Here is a 20,143-nt window from a genome sequence, read left to right on the forward strand (position 1 = left end):
AACTTAACTTGTAGAAATAAAGAGTTCAGCTTAAATGCAGCCTCTCCACATCTATGGGATCCTCGTTTGGTTTATCCTAGTATATAATTTATTTTACAGTAAAAAAAAAAAAATCACAAATGATTGGGTAGCTATTTTGTCCACAAGGTCCTTGTTCTCCAGCATAGCCCATAACTCATCAGAATTTCCTTTGCCATTACTGCACAGTCTGCACTTTTTTTCCTTGGTTGAAAATTTATCGTCTGAACACAATTCAATTATCTTCACATTCCTGTTTAAAAATAGCATTAGCATCTTTAGTTGCTAAGTTGGAGGAAACGTAATGCTTTCCAAGATCCTCGAAATAATGAGCCTTTATGTTGACAAGAGCCACCAGTAAGACTTGAGGGCGCACTCAATTAGTAGGTAATAGCAATGTTGTCACATTAACTTTTCTCCCATCATGTCATAAATGACTAAAAGTGATATCAGGGTAATTTTTTAAATAAAGAAGAAACAACTCAGGCCTAAACGAGTCCACCTATTAAACAAATTTTAACTAATATTCCTAATTGGAAAGTAGCTGACTATAATTATTCTTTGTGACTGTTTAATGACTATGTATTGCAGACTCTGTGCTTGCTAGGGAGTGCTAAAAAATGTTTAGCATGTGCCTAGCAACAGGCATTGCTGCCAATGGGTGAAACTGCTGGATAATCATGTTCTTATGGTGATCTGGTTGTGCCACTAACTGTAGTGGGGAAAGATGTCACCCCCAAATCGACCCTTGAGTTACTGTATATGGTCATTCATTCATTATAATAGCATGATACATTATTATATTCCACATCCAATGGCCACTCCAATGCAAGACAGATAAATTCAAGGGATTTTCTGTGTTTGCAATGTTCAGGCTTACTTGACAGGAAACAACATATGTTATCACTTAGTAACAGGGATTGTGTACCTGTAATGCCTAGTTTTCCTGCACTCCATTGGGGGTCATGTGTCATTTTCCACTGTGTTGGTTGCCTATCCCCATGTCATCATATCTATATCTGACAAGGCTTATAAGGCTCTGCCCTGTAGACACAACATCATCGGTTGCCTTTCAGGGTGGTGTTCTGCTCATTGTCCTGGACCCTGTCCTGTAGACATTATGTCAGAATGATGCTGTGTCTTAGGGTGGCTTTTTCCAGCCAGGTTTTAAGCAGGCTTGGTTTCATGGCGCCCATCAAGAATTTCAGGGCTCCATATAGGCAACCTATGAGTCACACTATTTACCAATCACCATAAATTCGTTCACTATATTGTACGGGTACCAAATACTATTTTGTGATATTTAATAATGAACAACAGTAAAACTATAAGGCATAAAAATCCTATCATTACAGCAGAGCTTTTCTATAGAAGAGTTATTTACTATACATAAAGGTCTGGGATGCAAATCTCACTGTGATCTGTATAGTAAAAGTTATGGCAGAAAAAAAAATACTTTCCTGCTTTTTTTTTTCTATGGTAAATGTTTCTGTGAAGTAATTGTTACTATAAAAAAAATTATGAAGCAAAAACCATTAAAGTTTTTGTAATATACTTGGCAATATGAAATATCACAAAACCTTATTTGGTATCCATGTAACTATAATAAGCTGTATAATATAGTCAATACATTATTTATGGGGATGAGTAAATAACACAATTTCCCCCTTCATTTCAGTAATATACTATTCAGTGTTATGCCTGTAAAATGTAATGGTAACTCTTCTGCCTGCCATACAGAAGGCCTGGGGCTCAAATCCTGAGAAAAACCTGTTAAATAATGTCTTTAGTAAAAGTTGTGCTGGAAGAGGGCCTCTCCCCTAACCCATATGCAACACACCTTCATTAGTATTCATATGGCTGCTGGCCATACTTGGATCTGTGATATTGGAGCTGGTAGGGGAAGGAGAGGCAGGAGACTTTTCCAAGACATTCTCCATGAGTCTTGCACTTGGATGTAAACACGGTGGGGTGGGGTAGGGGGGTGGGGGTGTTGATCGTTTAAACTGGTGTAAAGTAGAACTGGCTTAGTCGCCCATCGGAACCGATCAGATTCCACCTTTCATTAGAAACTCAAAGGTGGAATCTGATTGGCTGCTATGGACGACTAAGCCAGTTCTACTTTACACCAGTTTAATAAATCTAGAGGAGTCAAAATGTACTCAGAACTTTACATAAATCATCTGATTTATAGAATGCAGTAAGTTTAAATTCTGGTGATATATTTTTGGAAAACCCCTTTAAGGGTATGGCCAGACAGAGCTGATAATTGCCTACTGCCGGGGACAGAGACAGACACTGTTAAAAAAGGGACTTGTCTTCATGAGAAGTAATTTTTGCTACAGTATTAAACAATTTCTGCTTATGTATGATTATATTTTGCAAACTAATATGGAATACCGTAGGATCATAATTTGAATAGCGAGCTAAAAAGAAATTGTTTGGACTATATGGTTTATATTGTTGCTTCCAGCAGATTATATACAGCTGATATATGGCCTGATAGAGCCCCCGATATGTATTTTGGCTGCATATTAGAATACGTTATTTCCATTCTTATTCTTTCCAGCCAGCAGAAGGCATATGTTTATATCTAGGTAAATGACTGTGTTTACCTCACATTGCATCTAACTCACTTTTGCCATTTATAGGAAAGACATGAAGGACTCGCTAACATCTGTAGCTTCTCTTGGTGAGAAATGATTTGGCCTTGTTCTACCAATGATATAAACATTAAGCATTTGCTAATATTATTTCACGTGAAACACGTTCATCATTTAAAAATGACGTTCTTTCTGGGCTTTTCTGCTTAGTGTAACTTCACTCTGTCAAGCAACAGACTAACCAGTGACATCTTCAAGGGGCATTTTACTCAAGTATTCTAGAGCTTCACTAAAATATTTTTGACGCAGCTCTTTGGATTTGGAATGCAAGCCTATCCATCTATTTATTCCTTTATTTGGCTGTTCACAAATTCAAATTGCATTTTAGGGATTGAAAACGTAATTTATAGTTTATTGGACATTTTTGTGAGGAAACACATTTGCTCCTTTTCAATGCAAAAATAACTTGCAAAAAGTTTTAGAATTTTTGTTGCTGCATTTATTTCAATACAAACACATTTGGTATTAAAGTTGAAGACAACACCTGTTCTAATGGATGATGCTGCCAGTGTGGCTTCTAAGAACAAAGATAAATGGGTTATCCATAAAAAAAATAAAAAAATAAAAATATATATATATATATATGTATATATATATATATATATCATCTCACCCACAGTGGCGAGTTTTACAAGAATTTCATTATGATGATTTTTTTTTACCTTACTGGGCAAGTACTGTGCTCCCCATCGAATAACGTTACTGCCACTTCAAGAATCCTATGCTATACCGGTTTCAACCCACAATGTACGGAGTTTTCATCGGCAGAGTCGGGCAGCCTTGGGTGTTATGAGCTGTCTGTGCCCAAGGCTGACCTTACTGGGCGAGTACTGCACTCCCCATTGAACAATGTTACTGGCACTTCTGGAATCATATGCCGTAGATAGGACACATAATCCTAGCTGGTTTGAACCCACAATGTATGGGGGTTGCTCCTGCACAATCAGACAGCTTTGGGTGCTGTGAGCTGTCTGTGCTAGAGGCTGGCCAGGTGAAACCCACAGACTTTGTTGGTTGAAATAGGGCTAGGATTACATGCCTGATGTACAGCACATGATCCTGGTGTAAAAGCATAATTAGACCAGGGAGCACAGCACTTGCCCGTTAAGGTAAAAAAAAAAAAAAAAAAAGATCATAATATAATTCTTGTAAGACTCGCCACCGTGGGAGAGATGAGATAGTGAAAAGTCTTCTTGGGTATATATTTTCCCTGTTTTCCTGCCATCCATTTGATATACTGTTAGCGTTTCCAAAGTCTACCATTACCATTACTATGTCCTTGTGCCCTAGTAGGGCATTGGACAGGGGTTATAGGACAACCTGATTAAAAGGGTTGTACAGCCAGTACATATTGATGACCTATCCTTGGGATAGGTCATCAGTATCTGATTAACGAGGGTCGTACACCCGGCACCCCTGCTAATCAGCTGTTTGAAGAGGATCCAGCACTCCATGTGCCTCCATCCTGAGGATAGGTCATCAATAAATTCTGCCTGCGGAACCCCTTTAAGGGTATACAAAGGTTATTTTCCTAACCACATTTTCATTGACATAGCTACATGAGGTCTTGCTATTTTTCTATGAGATATAATTTTTTTTATGGCACCATGTAATATTTTCCTACATTTACATTTACTTGTGTTTAGCTACTTTGGTTAAACTTGCAGTAACAAGCCCAAATAAGGAAGTTGTTTTTTCCCCTTCCCATTCACAGTACTGCAATTATCAAGTGATGACCACCATGGTACTAAATTGAAATACCTGTTGTTGCCTCTCCTTCAATTGATGGAGAGTGCTGACCACTAGAGACGCCATGCAGCTCAATTTCATATTCAGTGCCATCTGTTAGTCCTGTCACAACTGTTGAACGTTCACTGCCTGGTACTGTAAGTGTAATTGGTTCAAACTGCTTATTGGTATCTTGCATTTTAATGATAAAGTTGTCGAAACCACTTTCGTCAGCTGTCCAGGACAGATGAAGACTGTGCGGAGTAATTTTGGAAACCACGAGGTTTCCAACTTCAGGTTCCGTCTCTGGAAAAAAGAAATATCATGGAAGGAAGAAGGAAATTGAAAAGTCTTGTTAATACTGTTGTCCATCTCTCTTCTGGTAAGGTGCTGAGTGCTAGGCTAAAAGAGTAATAGCAAAGGTAAAAAAAGGAATATTCTGAAGACATATTGTGATGTTCTCTGCCTGAAAAAAACTGTTTCACAGCAAAACATAAAAATACCACATAGACATAGATTACAGAGAAGTATTGCAATATGAAAATAATGGGGTTCTTTTTCATAAATTGAAAATATATTAGTAGTAAGCTTGAGTCTAAATCCTAATGCACACAGCAGAACTATACTATAGAGTAGCAGGGGCCATATGGTACTCAGTGAGGACCTGTATTACAAGAATGTTTTCCCATAGAAGCAATATTACTAGGATAGAATAATAATCTAATGGTGCATGCCACCAGTTTTCTGTATGATCACAAGGAAGCCAACAGAAAAGACCTTGTAGAGTACAGTCATGTTTAAGTCTATGGGTGCAGTATATGACCCTGTGCATGAGGTCTGATTTTAAAATTGAATGAGTTTCCTTATACATTTATTATAATGTGATTTACTAGGATTTTGGAAATATTCTCATAGTCATAACTCCTCATTTAAAAGTAGAGACAAACCACACATTGAACATTTGAAGAGAATGACAAACACAAAAGCCTAGTACTAGATGGACAGTAGACTGAAGAACAAATCAACTACTCCCATTTCCAGATACAGTATATTTCAAAAGTCCCCCTATGTCCCCAACTGTAATAAAATAATAAAAGGTTGCAAACTTACAACTACTTTCACACTCGCGTTTTGGCTTTTCGATCCATTCAGGGCTCTCACAAGCGGTCCAAAACAGATCAGTTTGCATTCTAATGCATTCTGAATGGAAAGGGATTCGTTCAGAATACATCAGTTTGCAACAGTTCCATCTCCATTCCGCTCCGGAGGCAGACACCAAAACGCTACCTGCAGCGTTTTGGTGTCCGTCTGATGAAACTGAGCCAAACGGCTTTTTCACTGATCACATTCACAATAGAAAATGGATCCAACCTCCATTGACTTTCAATGGTGTTCAAGACGGATCCGTCTTGGCTATGTTAAAGATAATACAAACGGATCCGTTCTGAACGGATGCAGATGGTTGTATTATCTGTCATGGACGGATCTGCACAAAACGCCAGTGTGAAAGTAGCTTTAATCCTCCATGTTTCTTAATGCTCCTGCTCACTTCCTTACCTCCAGTTTCTGTTTACAGTCTGCAGCGGTGACATGTATGTGGCACATGCCTTCTGCAGCCAATCACTAGCCATATGCCCTATGTCATCACTATGTGAAACAGAAACCAGAGGTGAGGACCAGAACTGCAGTGCTAGAAATGGCAGAAGATTAAGCGGTTAGTTTGTGTTCTTATTTTATTACATTTGGGGACACAATGGTATTTTTTTTATACTTCGGGCATCGAAGCTGGATGTAGCAGAATTCAGCTGTCAATGAGAATGCCCTGTAAGATGTGCTTTAATGGGGTTGTCCAGCACTGTCAACATTGTAGTGGCGGGAACTAACTACTACAACTCTGATCTTCTTGACGTCAATAAGAGCATGTACTTTAAGACTTTTAAGTAAATCTGTTGAAAGATAAAGCCCTGATGGTATAGGGGCAGATAAAGAACTCTAGATTTCTATATTGCCACCAAGATAGAGATAAGCAAATCTATTCTATAGAATCAAAATTTGTGTAACATTAAAAAAAAAAGTTGGATTCTATAGAATTTGAATTCTTGGTGTGAATTTGAGAGGAGAGAGAGAGACACTAGAGTATGTCCAGTATTCTGGGAAATGTCTGACCAGGTTTAATAAACACACCAAGAATTAGCACCAAACACATGTATATATAAACATGAAAGAGTCTTTATTTAACATACATTAATTTATATATACATATATAAATATTTACTTTGTAAAAACAGCAGCAAGGAAGGGGGAAACCTTCACTGAGGAAAAACCAACCCTAGAGGAGGCTGAGGGGTCAACACACAAGGGTATATAGATTGCAGAAAGAAGCCACACACAAGCAGGCCAATAAGACAATAGAAGCGATCAGACATAAAAATCCTAAGCAAGGCATAAACAGACCTATGTGTGGAAAGGATAAGCAAATAACTACCCAAGAATGTGTGTGGAACCCTCAGCCGCCTCCTCCCGACGTTGTTTTGCCAGTAACACCTGGCTTCTGGCTTCTTCCCCGGAAGAAGCCAGGTGTTACTGGTGAAACGACGTCGGGAGGAGGCGGCTGAGGGTTCCACACACATTCTTGGGTAGTTATTTGCTTATCCTTTCCACACATAGGTCTGTTTATGCCTTGCTTAGGATTTTTATGTCTGATCGCTTCTATTGTCTTATTGGCCTGCTTGTGTGTGGCTTCTTTCTGCAATCTATTTACCCTTGTGTGTTGACCCCTCAGCCTCCTCTAGGGTTGGTTTTTCCTCACTGAAGGTCTCCCCTTCCTTGCTGCTGTTTTTACAAAGTATATTTTTATATATGTTAAATTAATGTATGTTAAATAAAGACTCTTTCATGTTTACATGTACATGTGTTTGGTGCTAATTTTTGGTGTGTTTAGTACATTGAATTGTTTGGGCTGCTCTCAGCACTATATATTCATTATAACCCGGTGATCAAATCTAGTGGGTATTGCAGGTTTAATAAATGCTGCATCTATATAAGCACTAAGGACAACATAAACAACACTTCCAAAGGATCGAGAGCTAGAGAATCTGTAATAAAGAAAATGTATGATGAATAAAGAAAATCTGATTATTGGAATATCCAATACCTGTAGAAGCTGAAGTGCTAATAGGATGTGTAGGTTGATCACGGACAATGCCATAGAGGTAGATGGTGTAATCAGTGTTGGGTAATAACCCTGAGACAGGAATATTCCTGAGATTGCCAGAGACATTTAATTTCACTGGCTCCAATAACTTTTCTGTATCAACGATTTCTATAACAAATCGATTAAAATCATCTTGTGTTGCTGTCCAAGACAAGTCAAAGCTCTTTGGTGTTACATTGGTGATGGACAAGTTGTCAACTTCTGGCTTGTTTTCTGAGCAGGAAAAAATTTAATTGAATTAATGAATGACTAATATGGCTAAATCCACATGGATGCATGCTCAGTAGTTCACAAACCCCATCAGAGGAAGAAAGCAGAAGTCTGAAGTGTTTCAGTTTTTTAGCCAGAAGACACAAGCAAGTGAAGGGGCTAATCTTCAGCTTTAGTTACCCAGACAAGCAGCTTTATATAATATATTTGTACATGCTTAAATGTTTTTTTTATAGTGAATCATGCACTAAACAGTAGCAAGCTTGAATGAATGAAGCTGATGAATGAAGAAGCTGTGGCAATGTTGGTATTAAACAACTTTAGATATGCGATAGATGAGCCATAAGAAAAGTTATGCTGATTAAAAACTTTTGCCTTCTGCTAATTTGAATCTGCAATATTTCATTGCTGATTTTAGTTTGGACAAAAGGACTAAAGCTAAGGGACATTTTGATTGCAATATATTATAATTTTCGGTAGCATGTATGGAAATGCAGAATATGCCGGGAAGATGTAGAAATTGTTATATTTGATGATTTAGACTCACAAGGTTCCAGGACAAATTAAATGGTTTATTGCAAGGCAAAACAGTTTAAAGAAGCACTGTAACAAAAATGTTTATTCTCTGACCTGTTAGAAAGGTGCATGATGTAAACTGTAATTAAGGTAATCTTACCAGTGACTGTATATGTGAGTTATAACCTCCCTTCTGATCCTCAGCTGTGTCATGTGACCAACACTGACTTTCCAAATAACACAGCATGTTATGTGTGGACATGAATCCAGTTTCTCTATGTATTCCAATGGGAGACTCAATGTCGGTCTCATAGGAATGAATAGAGAAGTAACTGACTTCCTATCCTATGTCCGTCAGAGATCAGAGTATCGGTCACAGGACACAGCTAAGGATCAGAAGGGAGGATATAACTCAGAAATACAGTCATCGGTAAGAAAATTACCTTCGCTACAGTTTACATTATGTATCATTCTAAAATATTTTGAGGGAGTGCTTTTTTAACTGACCTATAGAGTATGAGTAGGGATGAACGAACTAACCAGAATTCATTTTAGGTCTGATTTTATAGAATGGGTTGTCGAATTTAATTTGGCTCGAATAAAAAGTGCCCGATTGTCCTGAAAGTTGTGTAAAAGTTGGTTTACAGTTTTAAGGGTTTTATAAACAATGAAAGTTTTATTTCCACGATAAATATTTTGACTTTGTAGTTTTTTTTAAAATCATTTTTATAACTGGGAAAAATGCACTTATGCACAGCAGTAGACAGCTTGCTTCAGTGAGTAGTTCTGTCTTTTAGAGCTAATGCACATGATTAGATTGTACACTTTTGCCTCATTTTAATTGGTTTTCATTGTTTGCGATTTGTTTCTCTATTGCTTTGCTATATAATATGTTGGAGCTAGAGCTGTTTAATTATTGTTATTTCTATTTTTATTCTTTCAAAATGTACTAATGGAATATTTTGGCAAGCTCGATGTAACCATTCTAAGAGTATTTTTTACATGTGGCAGATTTGTTACATAAATTTCTACATCCATCCACTTCATCTAAATGTCTCTTGTTGAAATCGGCACACTTGCTGTGAAAACAGCCCCATTCATATCTATGACATCGATTTTCAGTTGCAGATTTTTCAGAAACAAATCTATTGCATGTGAATATACTCTAAAGAAATAGTTGGAGAAGACAGCAGGAATACAGCTGATGAAGCAAGTGCAAATTTGTAATAATGAAACATGGATTTTAGGCAGAGGATGGTGCAGTGATGGAAAGACCTTGCTGAAACATTTCCATGTACCTGTGACAGCTTCACCAAAGAGAGGCTTAGTATTAGATCCCTGAATCACACCATACAGAGTTATGAGATATTTTGAGGCCGGTTTCAGACCCGGCACTTCCAAAGAGCGAAGTTCTCCAGGAACCAAAATGGTTTGTGTATTTTCTTCATCTGCAGTGTCCTGAACCTGAATGACAAATTTCTCATAGTTGTTGTCTGGAGCTGCCCACGTGAGTTTGAAGGAGTCCCAGTTTACATGGGATATTAATAGGTTGCCCAGCTCCAGTGGAACTTCTGAATATGAAAATATGCTATTATTAGTCAAAGAATTTTGCGAAGGCAAAGAAATACTTTCTAAAAATATTCAACTGAATGGAAAGAACAGAAAATAATACCATAAGTTGAGCACACACTACACTGTCGGAAAGTCTTCAGACCCTCCCTTTCACTTTTTGTGTCCTATTTATTAAGACCCTCCCTTTCACCTTTTGTGTTCTATTTTATGCTGTAGCCATGTGCTGAAATAAAATTCATTTTTCCCATTGATGACAAAGCGAAAACAGAATGTTCAAAATATTTTCCAATTTATTGGAAAGGAAAAACTAAAATATTGCACTGACATAAGTATTCTGACTCTTTACTGCAGCAAATACATCATCCAGCCTTCGTGAGTATGATGCAAAAAGGTTTTCACACCTGGAATTTGGGATTTTCTGCGATTGTTCTCTGCAGAATCTCTCAAGCTCTGTTAGATGGTGACCATTGGTGGACAGCCATTTTCAGGTCTCTCTGGAGATGTTCAATTGTGTTCAAGTTAGGACTCTTGCTGGGCCACTCAAGGACATCCACAAATGTTTCCCTAAGCCACTCCTGTGTTATCTTGGCTGTGTGCTTAGAGTCATTGTTTTTCAGAAGGTGAAAACTTCGACCCAGTCTGAAATCCAGAGCACACTGGATCATTTTTTTTTCTTTAGAATATCTCTGTACTCTCCATTCAGCTTTTCGTCAACTCTGTCTAGTCTCCCTGTCCAAGCTGCTGAAAAACACCCCCACAGCATGATGCTGCCACCAGCATCTTTCACTGTAGAGATATTGGTCAGTGCATAGAATTGCTTCAATTGGTTTTATCAGACCATAGAGTCCTTTAGGTGTTTTTTTTTTTTTTTTTTAATGTGTATTTAATTGAGGAAAGGTTTGCTTCTGATCACTCTGCCATAAAGCCCAGATTGGTGGAGTGCTGCAGTGATTGTTGACCTTCTGGAAGTGTCTCCCAACTACACTCAGGATCTTTGGAGCTTAGTCAAAGCAACCATTGGATCCTTGGTCTCAACCCTTTCCAAGTCCATTCCCCCCCAATAAGTTGGTTTGGAGGGGCGTCCAACTCTAAGAAGGGTCCTGGTTGTTACAAACATCATCAGACTTTTTTTGTACCCTTCTCCAGATATGTGCCTCCACCCATCCTGTCTCTGAGCTCTACGGGCAGTTCATTCCACCTCATGGCTTGGTTTTTGTTCTGATATGCATTGTCAGCTGTGAGACCCTATATAGACAGGGGTGTATATTTCCAAATAGTGTCCAATCAATTGAATTTACCAAAGGTGGACTCCAATCAAGGTGCAGAAACATCTCAAGTATGTTCAAGAGAAATAGGTCTCACAGTGCTAAATTTCTAAATTGTCGTAGCAAAGGGTATAAAATACTTATGTCAATGCACATTCTTAATTTTTTCTTTATTTTTTTATAAATTTGCAAATATTTGTAAAATTCTGTATTTATGGTCTCATTAAGGGGGGCTTTGAATGCATATTGATGGCTGAAAACTTGATTTTTTTTTATATTAGCACAATGCTGCAGCATAATAAAATGAAAAAAGTAAAATGGTCTGAGGACTTTCAGAAGTGCTTAATAAACTAGAAAAATACAATAAAATAAAAATAAAAAAAAATCATTTGATTCCGTATTGTGGTTTTTCCTATCCCTAGCTCATGTTGCTTTCCCTCGCAGAAGGAAGAACTATTTGATCTCATGAATAAATAAACCTACACTTTTATGCACACATTCCGTTGTATCATGAATACCGGTATTGTGTTAAAACTACTCAGCTGGGATTCCCATGCCAGAATAAAATGTAAAATTGTCTTCCTTAAACACAAAGAATTGCTTCATACTTAAACTTGTTAAGATTGTCTTTAAATCTTAATCACTTTTTTCCACTTTACTGCGCAGAGCAGTGGCTCTCTTAGGACTAGGACCCCAGGGAATGTTCCTGGAACAAGGATGGATGGATGATCAGCTCTGTTTGATTTGGATAGTCAGTATTTGTCCCACATGATGAATGCATCAAAACCAGATGAAAGAGATAAAATCACTAAACCCCTCTTTGCCTTCATGGTATTTCCTTATGTTGGGAAATCTCAGTGTGATTTTGAAGCCTAAATCAACCATTGTTGCCGTTGGTAATATTGATTTTATTTATCTTGACACTTGACTTTTAAGAGGATTAAATAAATTGGGAAAAATGTATCTCAAAGTCATGGTATGAGTTTACAAAAAAAAATCCTGTCATGAAAAAAGTTCTGCAGTAGCCAAATAATTGTATTGGGTTTCTTCTCTATTACTTAGTGCTTTTATGTGACTATTTAAGCAGGTCCAGTACCACAATGTCCTTCAAAATGGAAAAAAATATATAAAGTACACATCTAGCACAGCACATGACCTGTATGAAGACACACAGATTTTCTGTGGCTTTATAATATTGATCAGTAGGCACTATACTAAACTATGCACACTTTCCAGAATATCAGTTCTGGAGATTTGCCAAAGTTACAAATGTAGATATTTCATGTTAGGTGTGTTCTGACTGCAAAGGAAATGTTCTGGGTTCCTAGACACGCCAATTGTGATTTTGCAGAACATTCACTGCTGTGTTCACACATGTGCAAAAAACCTGGATCTAGTACTAAGGAACTGGAAAGAATGCATTGACAAATATAGCTCCTCCAGGTAAACTCCAAAAAAATATCTGGGTTAATCTGCAAGTGTGAATGGGGCTCTCGAAATGGGATTCACTCAATAGATTCCAACAATTTGGATGGTTTCATATGGGTGTAATATGGTTCTAATGAAGCTTTGGTTCAGGAGACTCCTTGATTGTTTTGGTGTTACAACTTGGAGCATTCACTAAGTCCCTGTCCCACCACTATGGCAGTTGATAATAAAGAGTTAAGCTACAAAATCAAAGAGTGAAATAACATTAAAGGACTCTTAAAAGGAATGAACATTTTTCAATGTCATCTGCAAAGCAAAATTCAGATTAAAAGATAAAGGTAAGATAAAAAAGCAGGGGTTTACAATTATTTGTATAAGCAAAGATGACACATGTTCTGTAGAAAGAAGTTAAAAGCTGAAAAGAAAATCTGTTTATTTCAAGTAGAATTAATATATTTACTTGCTGTAATGGAGACAATAGGTTTAGTTATATGCATGGGGGAGACAACAGTAATTAGAAAAGAACGTGTACCATTTGAAATCTTTGGAATTCAGATATCCTGGAAACAAAATTATGGCTAGAGAGGCAGTTCTCTCCTTCTGGAGAATAGCTGCTTTGCATAATCTTTGCCAGTGAACATTGCCTACAAACTTCTTAAAAGCTTAATCTCCACAAGAAAAATCTGTACTTTCCGAGAGAGTTGAGTTACTTACCAGTACGCCCAAGTACAGTTGCTGGCTTGCTCTTGTGTCTGCCTTTCTCTGCAACCAGTGAAATGCTGTATTCTTTACCAGGTTCAAGCCCAGTTACTCCATAGGAACTGGCATCTCCAGAAACCTGGACTTCATTCTCAGAATCATCACTGGTGATGTAAGTAAGTCGGTAGCGATCAAACTTGGCTATAGGTTTAACCCATTGTACATTTAATGTAGTCTCGGTAGCATCAGAGACCTTCAAGTCCTTGGGGGCATCCAAGTCTGAAAGAGAAAGTTGACTTGCATAGTTCCCATTTTTGTTTCCAATGCCAGTCAAATTTTTTTTAACTGTTTGCCTATAATTACTTGCTCTTACCAGTTACTGCATTGATGGTAGCAGGAGAACTTTCTTTGTCCTGTTTTACTGCTGTTAGCCCTATGCCATATTCAGTTCCTGGTCTCAACCCTTAAAATCACAGATGATATAGAATGATTATAAACAGTATTATCTGAATTCACAAATCAATTGCGCACACTTTAATTTAGAAAAATTGCATAAGCAATGTGAAAACTTGCTGACCTGTAAGGATAGCCTTAGTGGTAGCCTGGTTACTCTTGGGTACAGTTATCTCTTCATGATCTCCTCCTGATAGTGGGGCAAACTTGATCCTATAGAAGTCGATGTTGGCCAAGGTATTCTTCCATTCCAGAGTAATTGTGCTATCTGTCTGTGACACTTTTCTCAAATTTTTGGGTGTGTCTAAATCTATGTGAAGTAAAAGATGTATTTTATGTTATTTGTTTTATAGTCCAGAGTTTGTTACCAAAAAATTATTTTTCAAACCAAGCACAATACCTTGTAAGGATAGCTCAGCTGAACGTTATAATACCTACCATTTAATGAGCTGCTGCTTTATTCAAGATAAAAAGTACTTTTAATCCACATGCCCATAAGCAGTTGAGTGCACCGAGGGCAGGTTCGAACCACTCTTTGCAATCTTGCTTCCTCGCTCAGTCCATCCCTCTCTTTCTTGATTGACGGACCAAAGTTCCTGCATAATAATCTCACCTGTCTCTAGCAGCTATCAATAAATAGAGGAAGGAGGTGGAGCAAGGGTGCACAGAGTGGCTTGGGTCCACCCTTGGTGCACTTAACTGCTCATTTGCATATGGATCGAAAGTACTTTTTTTTTCAGAATGAAGAGAAATATCGATAAGTGAAAGGTATCATTACATTCATCTGAGCTACCTTTACAAGGCATTGTACCTGGTTTAACAGTGAATTTCTTAGTTACAGATTTCTTTAATTTTCCACAAACGATCAACTCATTGCACTAATGCACTTAGCAGTTATAGTGCAGGAACATAGTTATTAATATAGGATGCCTGGTTAAGATCAGACTAAAGCTTTGTGTATTGCATAATGTCTGCAAAAAAATTATTTGGTCATTGTATAGCCATTTGCAGAACAAATAGCTGTTTATGTGGGGCCAAAGAGTTATTCCATGAAAATTGTTTATCACCTATTCACATGATAATTAAAAAATGTTGGATCTCTTGGGTTCTTAACACCCCAGCATTCTTGAGACTGAATAGTCTCTGAGTTCCCTTTTCTGAATACAGTGTTAGTGTGCATATCACTTCACTTCTATGGGACTGATATAGACAGCACTCCATCAGTCCCATAGAGGGTAATGGAGCAGAGGACCAAGACGTGCATTCACAGAAAAGTCCATTCAAGCTCAGGGACCCTCCATTCTCAGGATAACTGGGGATACAAGCATGTGGATTCTCCAGCAATCTAAGATTTATTACATACCATGTTAATAGGTGATAAATACATTTGTTGGATAAACCCTTAGAAAACCCATTCTCATAGACACTAATAGAGAAAAGGGGTCCCCAGATTAAGAACCTAATTTCTAGGCCAAAAAGAAGAGCAGATATAAAGAGTGTTTCTTGTTCTGACAAGCCTGTTCTATCATTCATAACATAGATAACTCTTCAACCCATTGCTTTGAATGGTCACTGTGTAATGCCTAGTTACTGCTGTAGAGGAGCAGCTGGCAAATAAAACACCTACGGATTACAGCTCATTACCAGGAGTCCCAACAGAGGGACACCTTTTGATCATCTTATCATCAAGTAATCCTAACAAGTAGGGATTGTCTGTAGCAGATGATCCTCATGTAGTAGCTATAGCTAAGATCTACTACAAAGATGACTCTGACTCTGGGAGACCCAAGTGGACAATACATAGAAAGTCTATTTAAAAAAAATTAATTTACCATTTGTGTTGTTGTGGGGAATTGTATATTTTCTGTCAAACCCCCTGCCCCTGTCCCCTTCCCTTGAATAAATGACATCTGATCACTGTCGGTCTCATAACAGACAAAGGTTTAGCCATTAACTCTAGCTAAAGTTTAACTTTTTGTTACCTGTTGTAAAGGTTTCTGAAATTGGAGAACTAGTCATTTCTCCACGTCGAGATATCAAAATAACCTCATACTCTGTATCGGGTCTTAAGTTGTTCATAGCATACTGGGTCTCATCTTCAGAAAGTTCCACTGTAGTCTTGGGCTCATCTCCTGTTCCATAGGTCAGAGATACTCCATCAATCTCAGCCATAGGTTTTGCCCAAGTTATTAAGGCAGAAGTGTCTGTGACATCTTCTACATCAACTTCACTGGGGGCATCAAGTCCTAAAAAACATTGTAAGTTTCATTGAGATATGCTGATGTTGTCAGAAATGAAAAGCTATCAACAGTGCTGATCTAAATTTGCTCATCCAAGGGTTATTTGAATACATATATCTTGATCCCATAAATGTTAATTTATCAATTGCCACTTTTTGAATGAAATAGATTTCTGACATGATGTCATTTGGCAGAACAGCTTGATTAGTTTTTTAGTTTTTTTTGTAAAAATGATTTGTTGTCTAGCACACAGAATTCCTGGTTCATGAAATATGTATTGCAGAAATCATTTGGGAGAAAAGGTACATCTCTCATTGATCTTTCTAAATGTTAAACATGAATCACCAGGATTAGAGCAGCAAATTACAAGTTGTTGTATACTATGAGGCCAGTGTCAAATCCAAAAAGTCATTCAGACGTGTTGTAAACCTAATAAAATAGCGCAGCAAAATCCAATTAATAATAATGGTAATAAGAATAATAACTACATTGTTAAGAGAAAAATTGTACAAATATCTGTGGAATGGTTGATCTCTGCCCCATAAAAGGAGGATTGTCATTTAAAACTTTTATACTAAGCCTGTTTTTATTTATGTAGATTAGTCCTACAGGAATTCCAAGAACTGTGCATAGGGAGTTAAGGCAAAGGGTTTTGAAACATGCTGTCATAAAACATGATGTATTTTCCAAGCACCATTTATGTGTTCTTGCCCCCACCTCTCACTAGTACTAAAGAGTCATTGATTTATAGCATTAATTTTCATTCACAAGTCTCTGCATCTATGAGGGAGCAGACATGTTCATGTTTAGTCTGATTATATGGAATGTTTCTAATGCTGGAGAGAAGCAGGTTATGATTGATATTTTTACACTGTGTGACGAAGCAGCTGGCTTGACTTAAGTATTTACCACCCTCTCGGTTTGTACTTATAATCATGTGTTTTCAATTGCATTCTGGCCTACAGTTCAAACACTGAGGTCTTTGTCACAAAGACCACTGGTCAGACATGATGTGGGAAGAAAGATTTCTTGGGTGGCATCATAGCATTTTCTATTCATTATTGTTGGTTGATGACCTAAGGTTGATCCAGTGAGAAAACTCATCTTGTTGAGTTCACAGATTTCTGTTCCCATACACAGTTATGGAGAAATCTACAGTTGTGAACATTGTTCTTGAGTCTTTAGAATGCATATATATATTTTTTTTATTTAGTCTAATTATCCTAAGTCGCTTACCAAGTTGAGTAATTTTGGCAAAGGCTACTTTCATACTAGTGGCAGCCTTCTCCGGCAGGTAAACAGCCTGCCAGATCCATGCTGCAGCTAGTGCATGCTGCTCCGGCCCCATTGACTAAAATGGGGGGAGGGGCTGGAGGTCCGGTGGCAGCCCGGCAAACATGCCGAGAGGTGGCCGGAATAAAACTACGACATATCGTAGTTTTATTCTGGTGGCACGTTTGCACAAGCGGCAGCACGGATCCAGCAGGCTCTTCACCCGCAGGAACAGCCTGCCGGAGAAGGCTGCTGCTAGTGTGAAAGTAGCCTTAAATACCCTCAACAAAACATCTATGTAATTATAGATTTTACTGCTACAAATGTCATTCTAATTAGAAAAAAAGTTGAGGGGCTGGTTACCTTAAATTTAAGCAAGTGGTCATCTATTATCCCTGGGAAGTGCTATAATTGCTACTGTATAATGCCAACATTATCCTGAATGTCTTAATTAATTATACCTTGTAGATGTACATTTGCAATCTAAATGCCTTTACGTAACCCCTTCCCAGCATCTGCCATGCAAGTACAACAGATGTGAGGTCTGTAAAGGTAATGCCAGCTCAGGAGCTGAGTGGGTGCTATAGACACCAGATGCCTGCTCTTTTACACAGCAGACACCTGGGGACAGAGTCCATGATTGGTTATAATGCAGATCACAGACTTTTAACCCCTCAGATCCATAATCAACGCCTCCTCCTTAATGAGATTGAGTGAGAAATTGAGTTGCTAGCATTGACAGCATTGGTCCCTCTGAAGGCCTGATGTAATAAAGGTCCTACCAGGTCCTACCCGTACTATTAAAATAAAATTTTATTGTGTACAGTATAACTGACATTTGAATAAAAAGTGAACCTTTAGCCTCATGCACACAGTAAAGTTGTGTGCACAGAGCCTGAAATTTAGGACACAGAGCTCTTGTGGCCTATAGGCAGTTTGTCTGCCGTTATACAGTGGCAACATACGGCACTGTGTAATGGAGATATTCTTCCCTAGACGCAATGCCTCTAGAGGATTATAGATCTGTAATACAGTATCTGAAAGAGCCCATGATATTTTCTTTTCTGGAGGATTCATACAGAACCCAGAAGAAAAATATATTGTATTTGGAATCCGAGTCCTATAGTGGTACAGACAGGCTCAATAGATTTCAATTAACACCTTCATAGTTATAAATTCAGCACAGTGTTTGTACAGATCCATAATGTGGTAGGGTAAACATAGGTATAGAGGGCCTTGCGGTTCGCCCGGCGGTCGTTTCACGGCGAACTTTGCTCGTTCGCGATTTGCCGAACATGCGAACATATGGCGATGTTCGCATGCACCATATTCTTTTGCATTGCGCCGAACCTTGACACATCCATCAGGTGGGACAGTACAGCCAATTGAGATGTTTCAGCACATGGACACACCCCCACCCTATAGCAGAACCCGATCTGGCAGCCATTTTACATCCTGTGGTTTGCCAGTTTAGGGAGAGGTTGCTTTGTGGAGCAGAGACAGACTTTTAGGGACACCGAACTGATTGAGGGGTGTGATATACCTATAATATACTTTCTAACATAGAAAGTATATAGTGCATTTGTATAGCAGCAGTTGTGTGCGGTTCTGCTGTGATACCACAGGTATATAGAGGGACAAACGCTATTGGAACTATTTGCAACGGGTGTGATTGAGGGGTGCAATATACCTACTTACACAAAATACTGATTAAGGGGTTTGATATACCTGCTTCCACAAAATACTGATTGAGGGGTGCAATATATCTGCTTCCACCAAATACTGATTGAGGGGTGCGATATACCTGCTTACACCAAATATTGATTAAGGGGTTCTATATGCCTGTTTCTACGAAATACTGATTGAGAAGGGGGGGATATACCTAATTCCACCAAATATTGATTGAGGCCTGTAATACACCTGCTTCCACAACATATTAATTAAGGGTTTTGATATACCTGCTTCCACAAAATACTGATTGACGGTTGTGATATACCTGCTTCCACCAAATACTGATTGAGGCCTGCGATACACCTGCTTCCACAAAATACTGATTGAGGGGTGCAATATACCTGCTTCCGCAAAATACTGATTTTAGGGGTTTGATATACCTGCTTCCACCAAATATTGATTAAGGGGTTCTATATACCTTCTTCCACCAAATACTAATTGAGGCCTGCAATATACCTGCTTCCACAAATACTGCTTTTCTCTAGGGACTTTGGCACAGGGTCATTTTGAAAATGACAGGCAGAGGACACAGGCCATTCCGCAGGGGTGGTAGGGGTCGGGCAGGTGCACCAGGCTGGAGCCTAAGTGGGAAGTTGGAGAAGGTTCGTGCGATTACGTCAAAGGACGCAGCAGAGTTGGCTGAGTGTCTCACTCAGCCTTCTGTTTCTGCACCCTCCTCATCCTCTGTATCTGCACCCTCCTCACTCTCTGCTGTGTGCACCCCCAAATACACCACCAACACCATAGCCCCTCCACTCGAGTCAGAGGAATTATTTTCCCATCCATTCCCAGACATTACCAATGCACAGCCATTCTTGACATCGGATGAGGAAGAGGAAGTAGCAACAGCCGCCACCCAGCGCTCTGACGTCAGTACCTAGATCAGTCCAATGAGGGTGGTCCTCGGTGTTGCTGCCTACTCCAGGATCACTAATATCAGTGGTGGTGAAGGTGGCGATGATGACGTGTTGATGGACGTCACATGAGTGCCCACAAGAGAGGAAGAGGACGGGATTTCAGGGGAAAGCTGGAGCAGCAGATAGGGAGGAGAAGCAGGCAGAACTCTCAGCTGGAGCAGCCATCCACCATGCATGGTCACATCTTGCGCTCCTAGGACGCCGGCATATAGCTATG

At 38.7% G+C, this 20,143-nt stretch overlaps 1 protein-coding gene across 2 annotated transcripts in view; it reads right to left on the bottom strand.

Moving 5' to 3' along the window:
* The window catches only part of TNC (tenascin C), a 120,526-nt gene that overhangs the window by 42,848 nt on the left and 57,535 nt on the right, over positions 1-20,143 (bottom strand). The window contains exons 7-13 of one of the 2 annotated variants that reach the window (XM_044305418.1): positions 15,749-16,012; positions 13,891-14,076; positions 13,687-13,776; positions 13,329-13,592; positions 9,648-9,920; positions 7,564-7,836; positions 4,443-4,715 (exon numbers count right to left, since the gene is read on the bottom strand). In XM_044305418.1, coding sequence (XP_044161353.1) covers positions 4,443-4,715; positions 7,564-7,836; positions 9,648-9,920; positions 13,329-13,592; positions 13,687-13,776; positions 13,891-14,076; positions 15,749-16,012 — 1,623 coding nt within the window. The remainder of the gene's footprint in view (positions 1-4,442; positions 4,716-7,563; positions 7,837-9,647; positions 9,921-13,328; positions 13,593-13,686; positions 13,777-13,890; positions 14,077-15,748; positions 16,013-20,143) is intronic. The other variant, XM_044305419.1, reaches the window with a different exon arrangement.

Source organism: Bufo gargarizans, chromosome 9, assembly GCF_014858855.1.
Source record: "Bufo gargarizans isolate SCDJY-AF-19 chromosome 9, ASM1485885v1, whole genome shotgun sequence".
Lineage (NCBI taxonomy): Eukaryota > Metazoa > Chordata > Amphibia > Anura > Bufonidae > Bufo > Bufo gargarizans.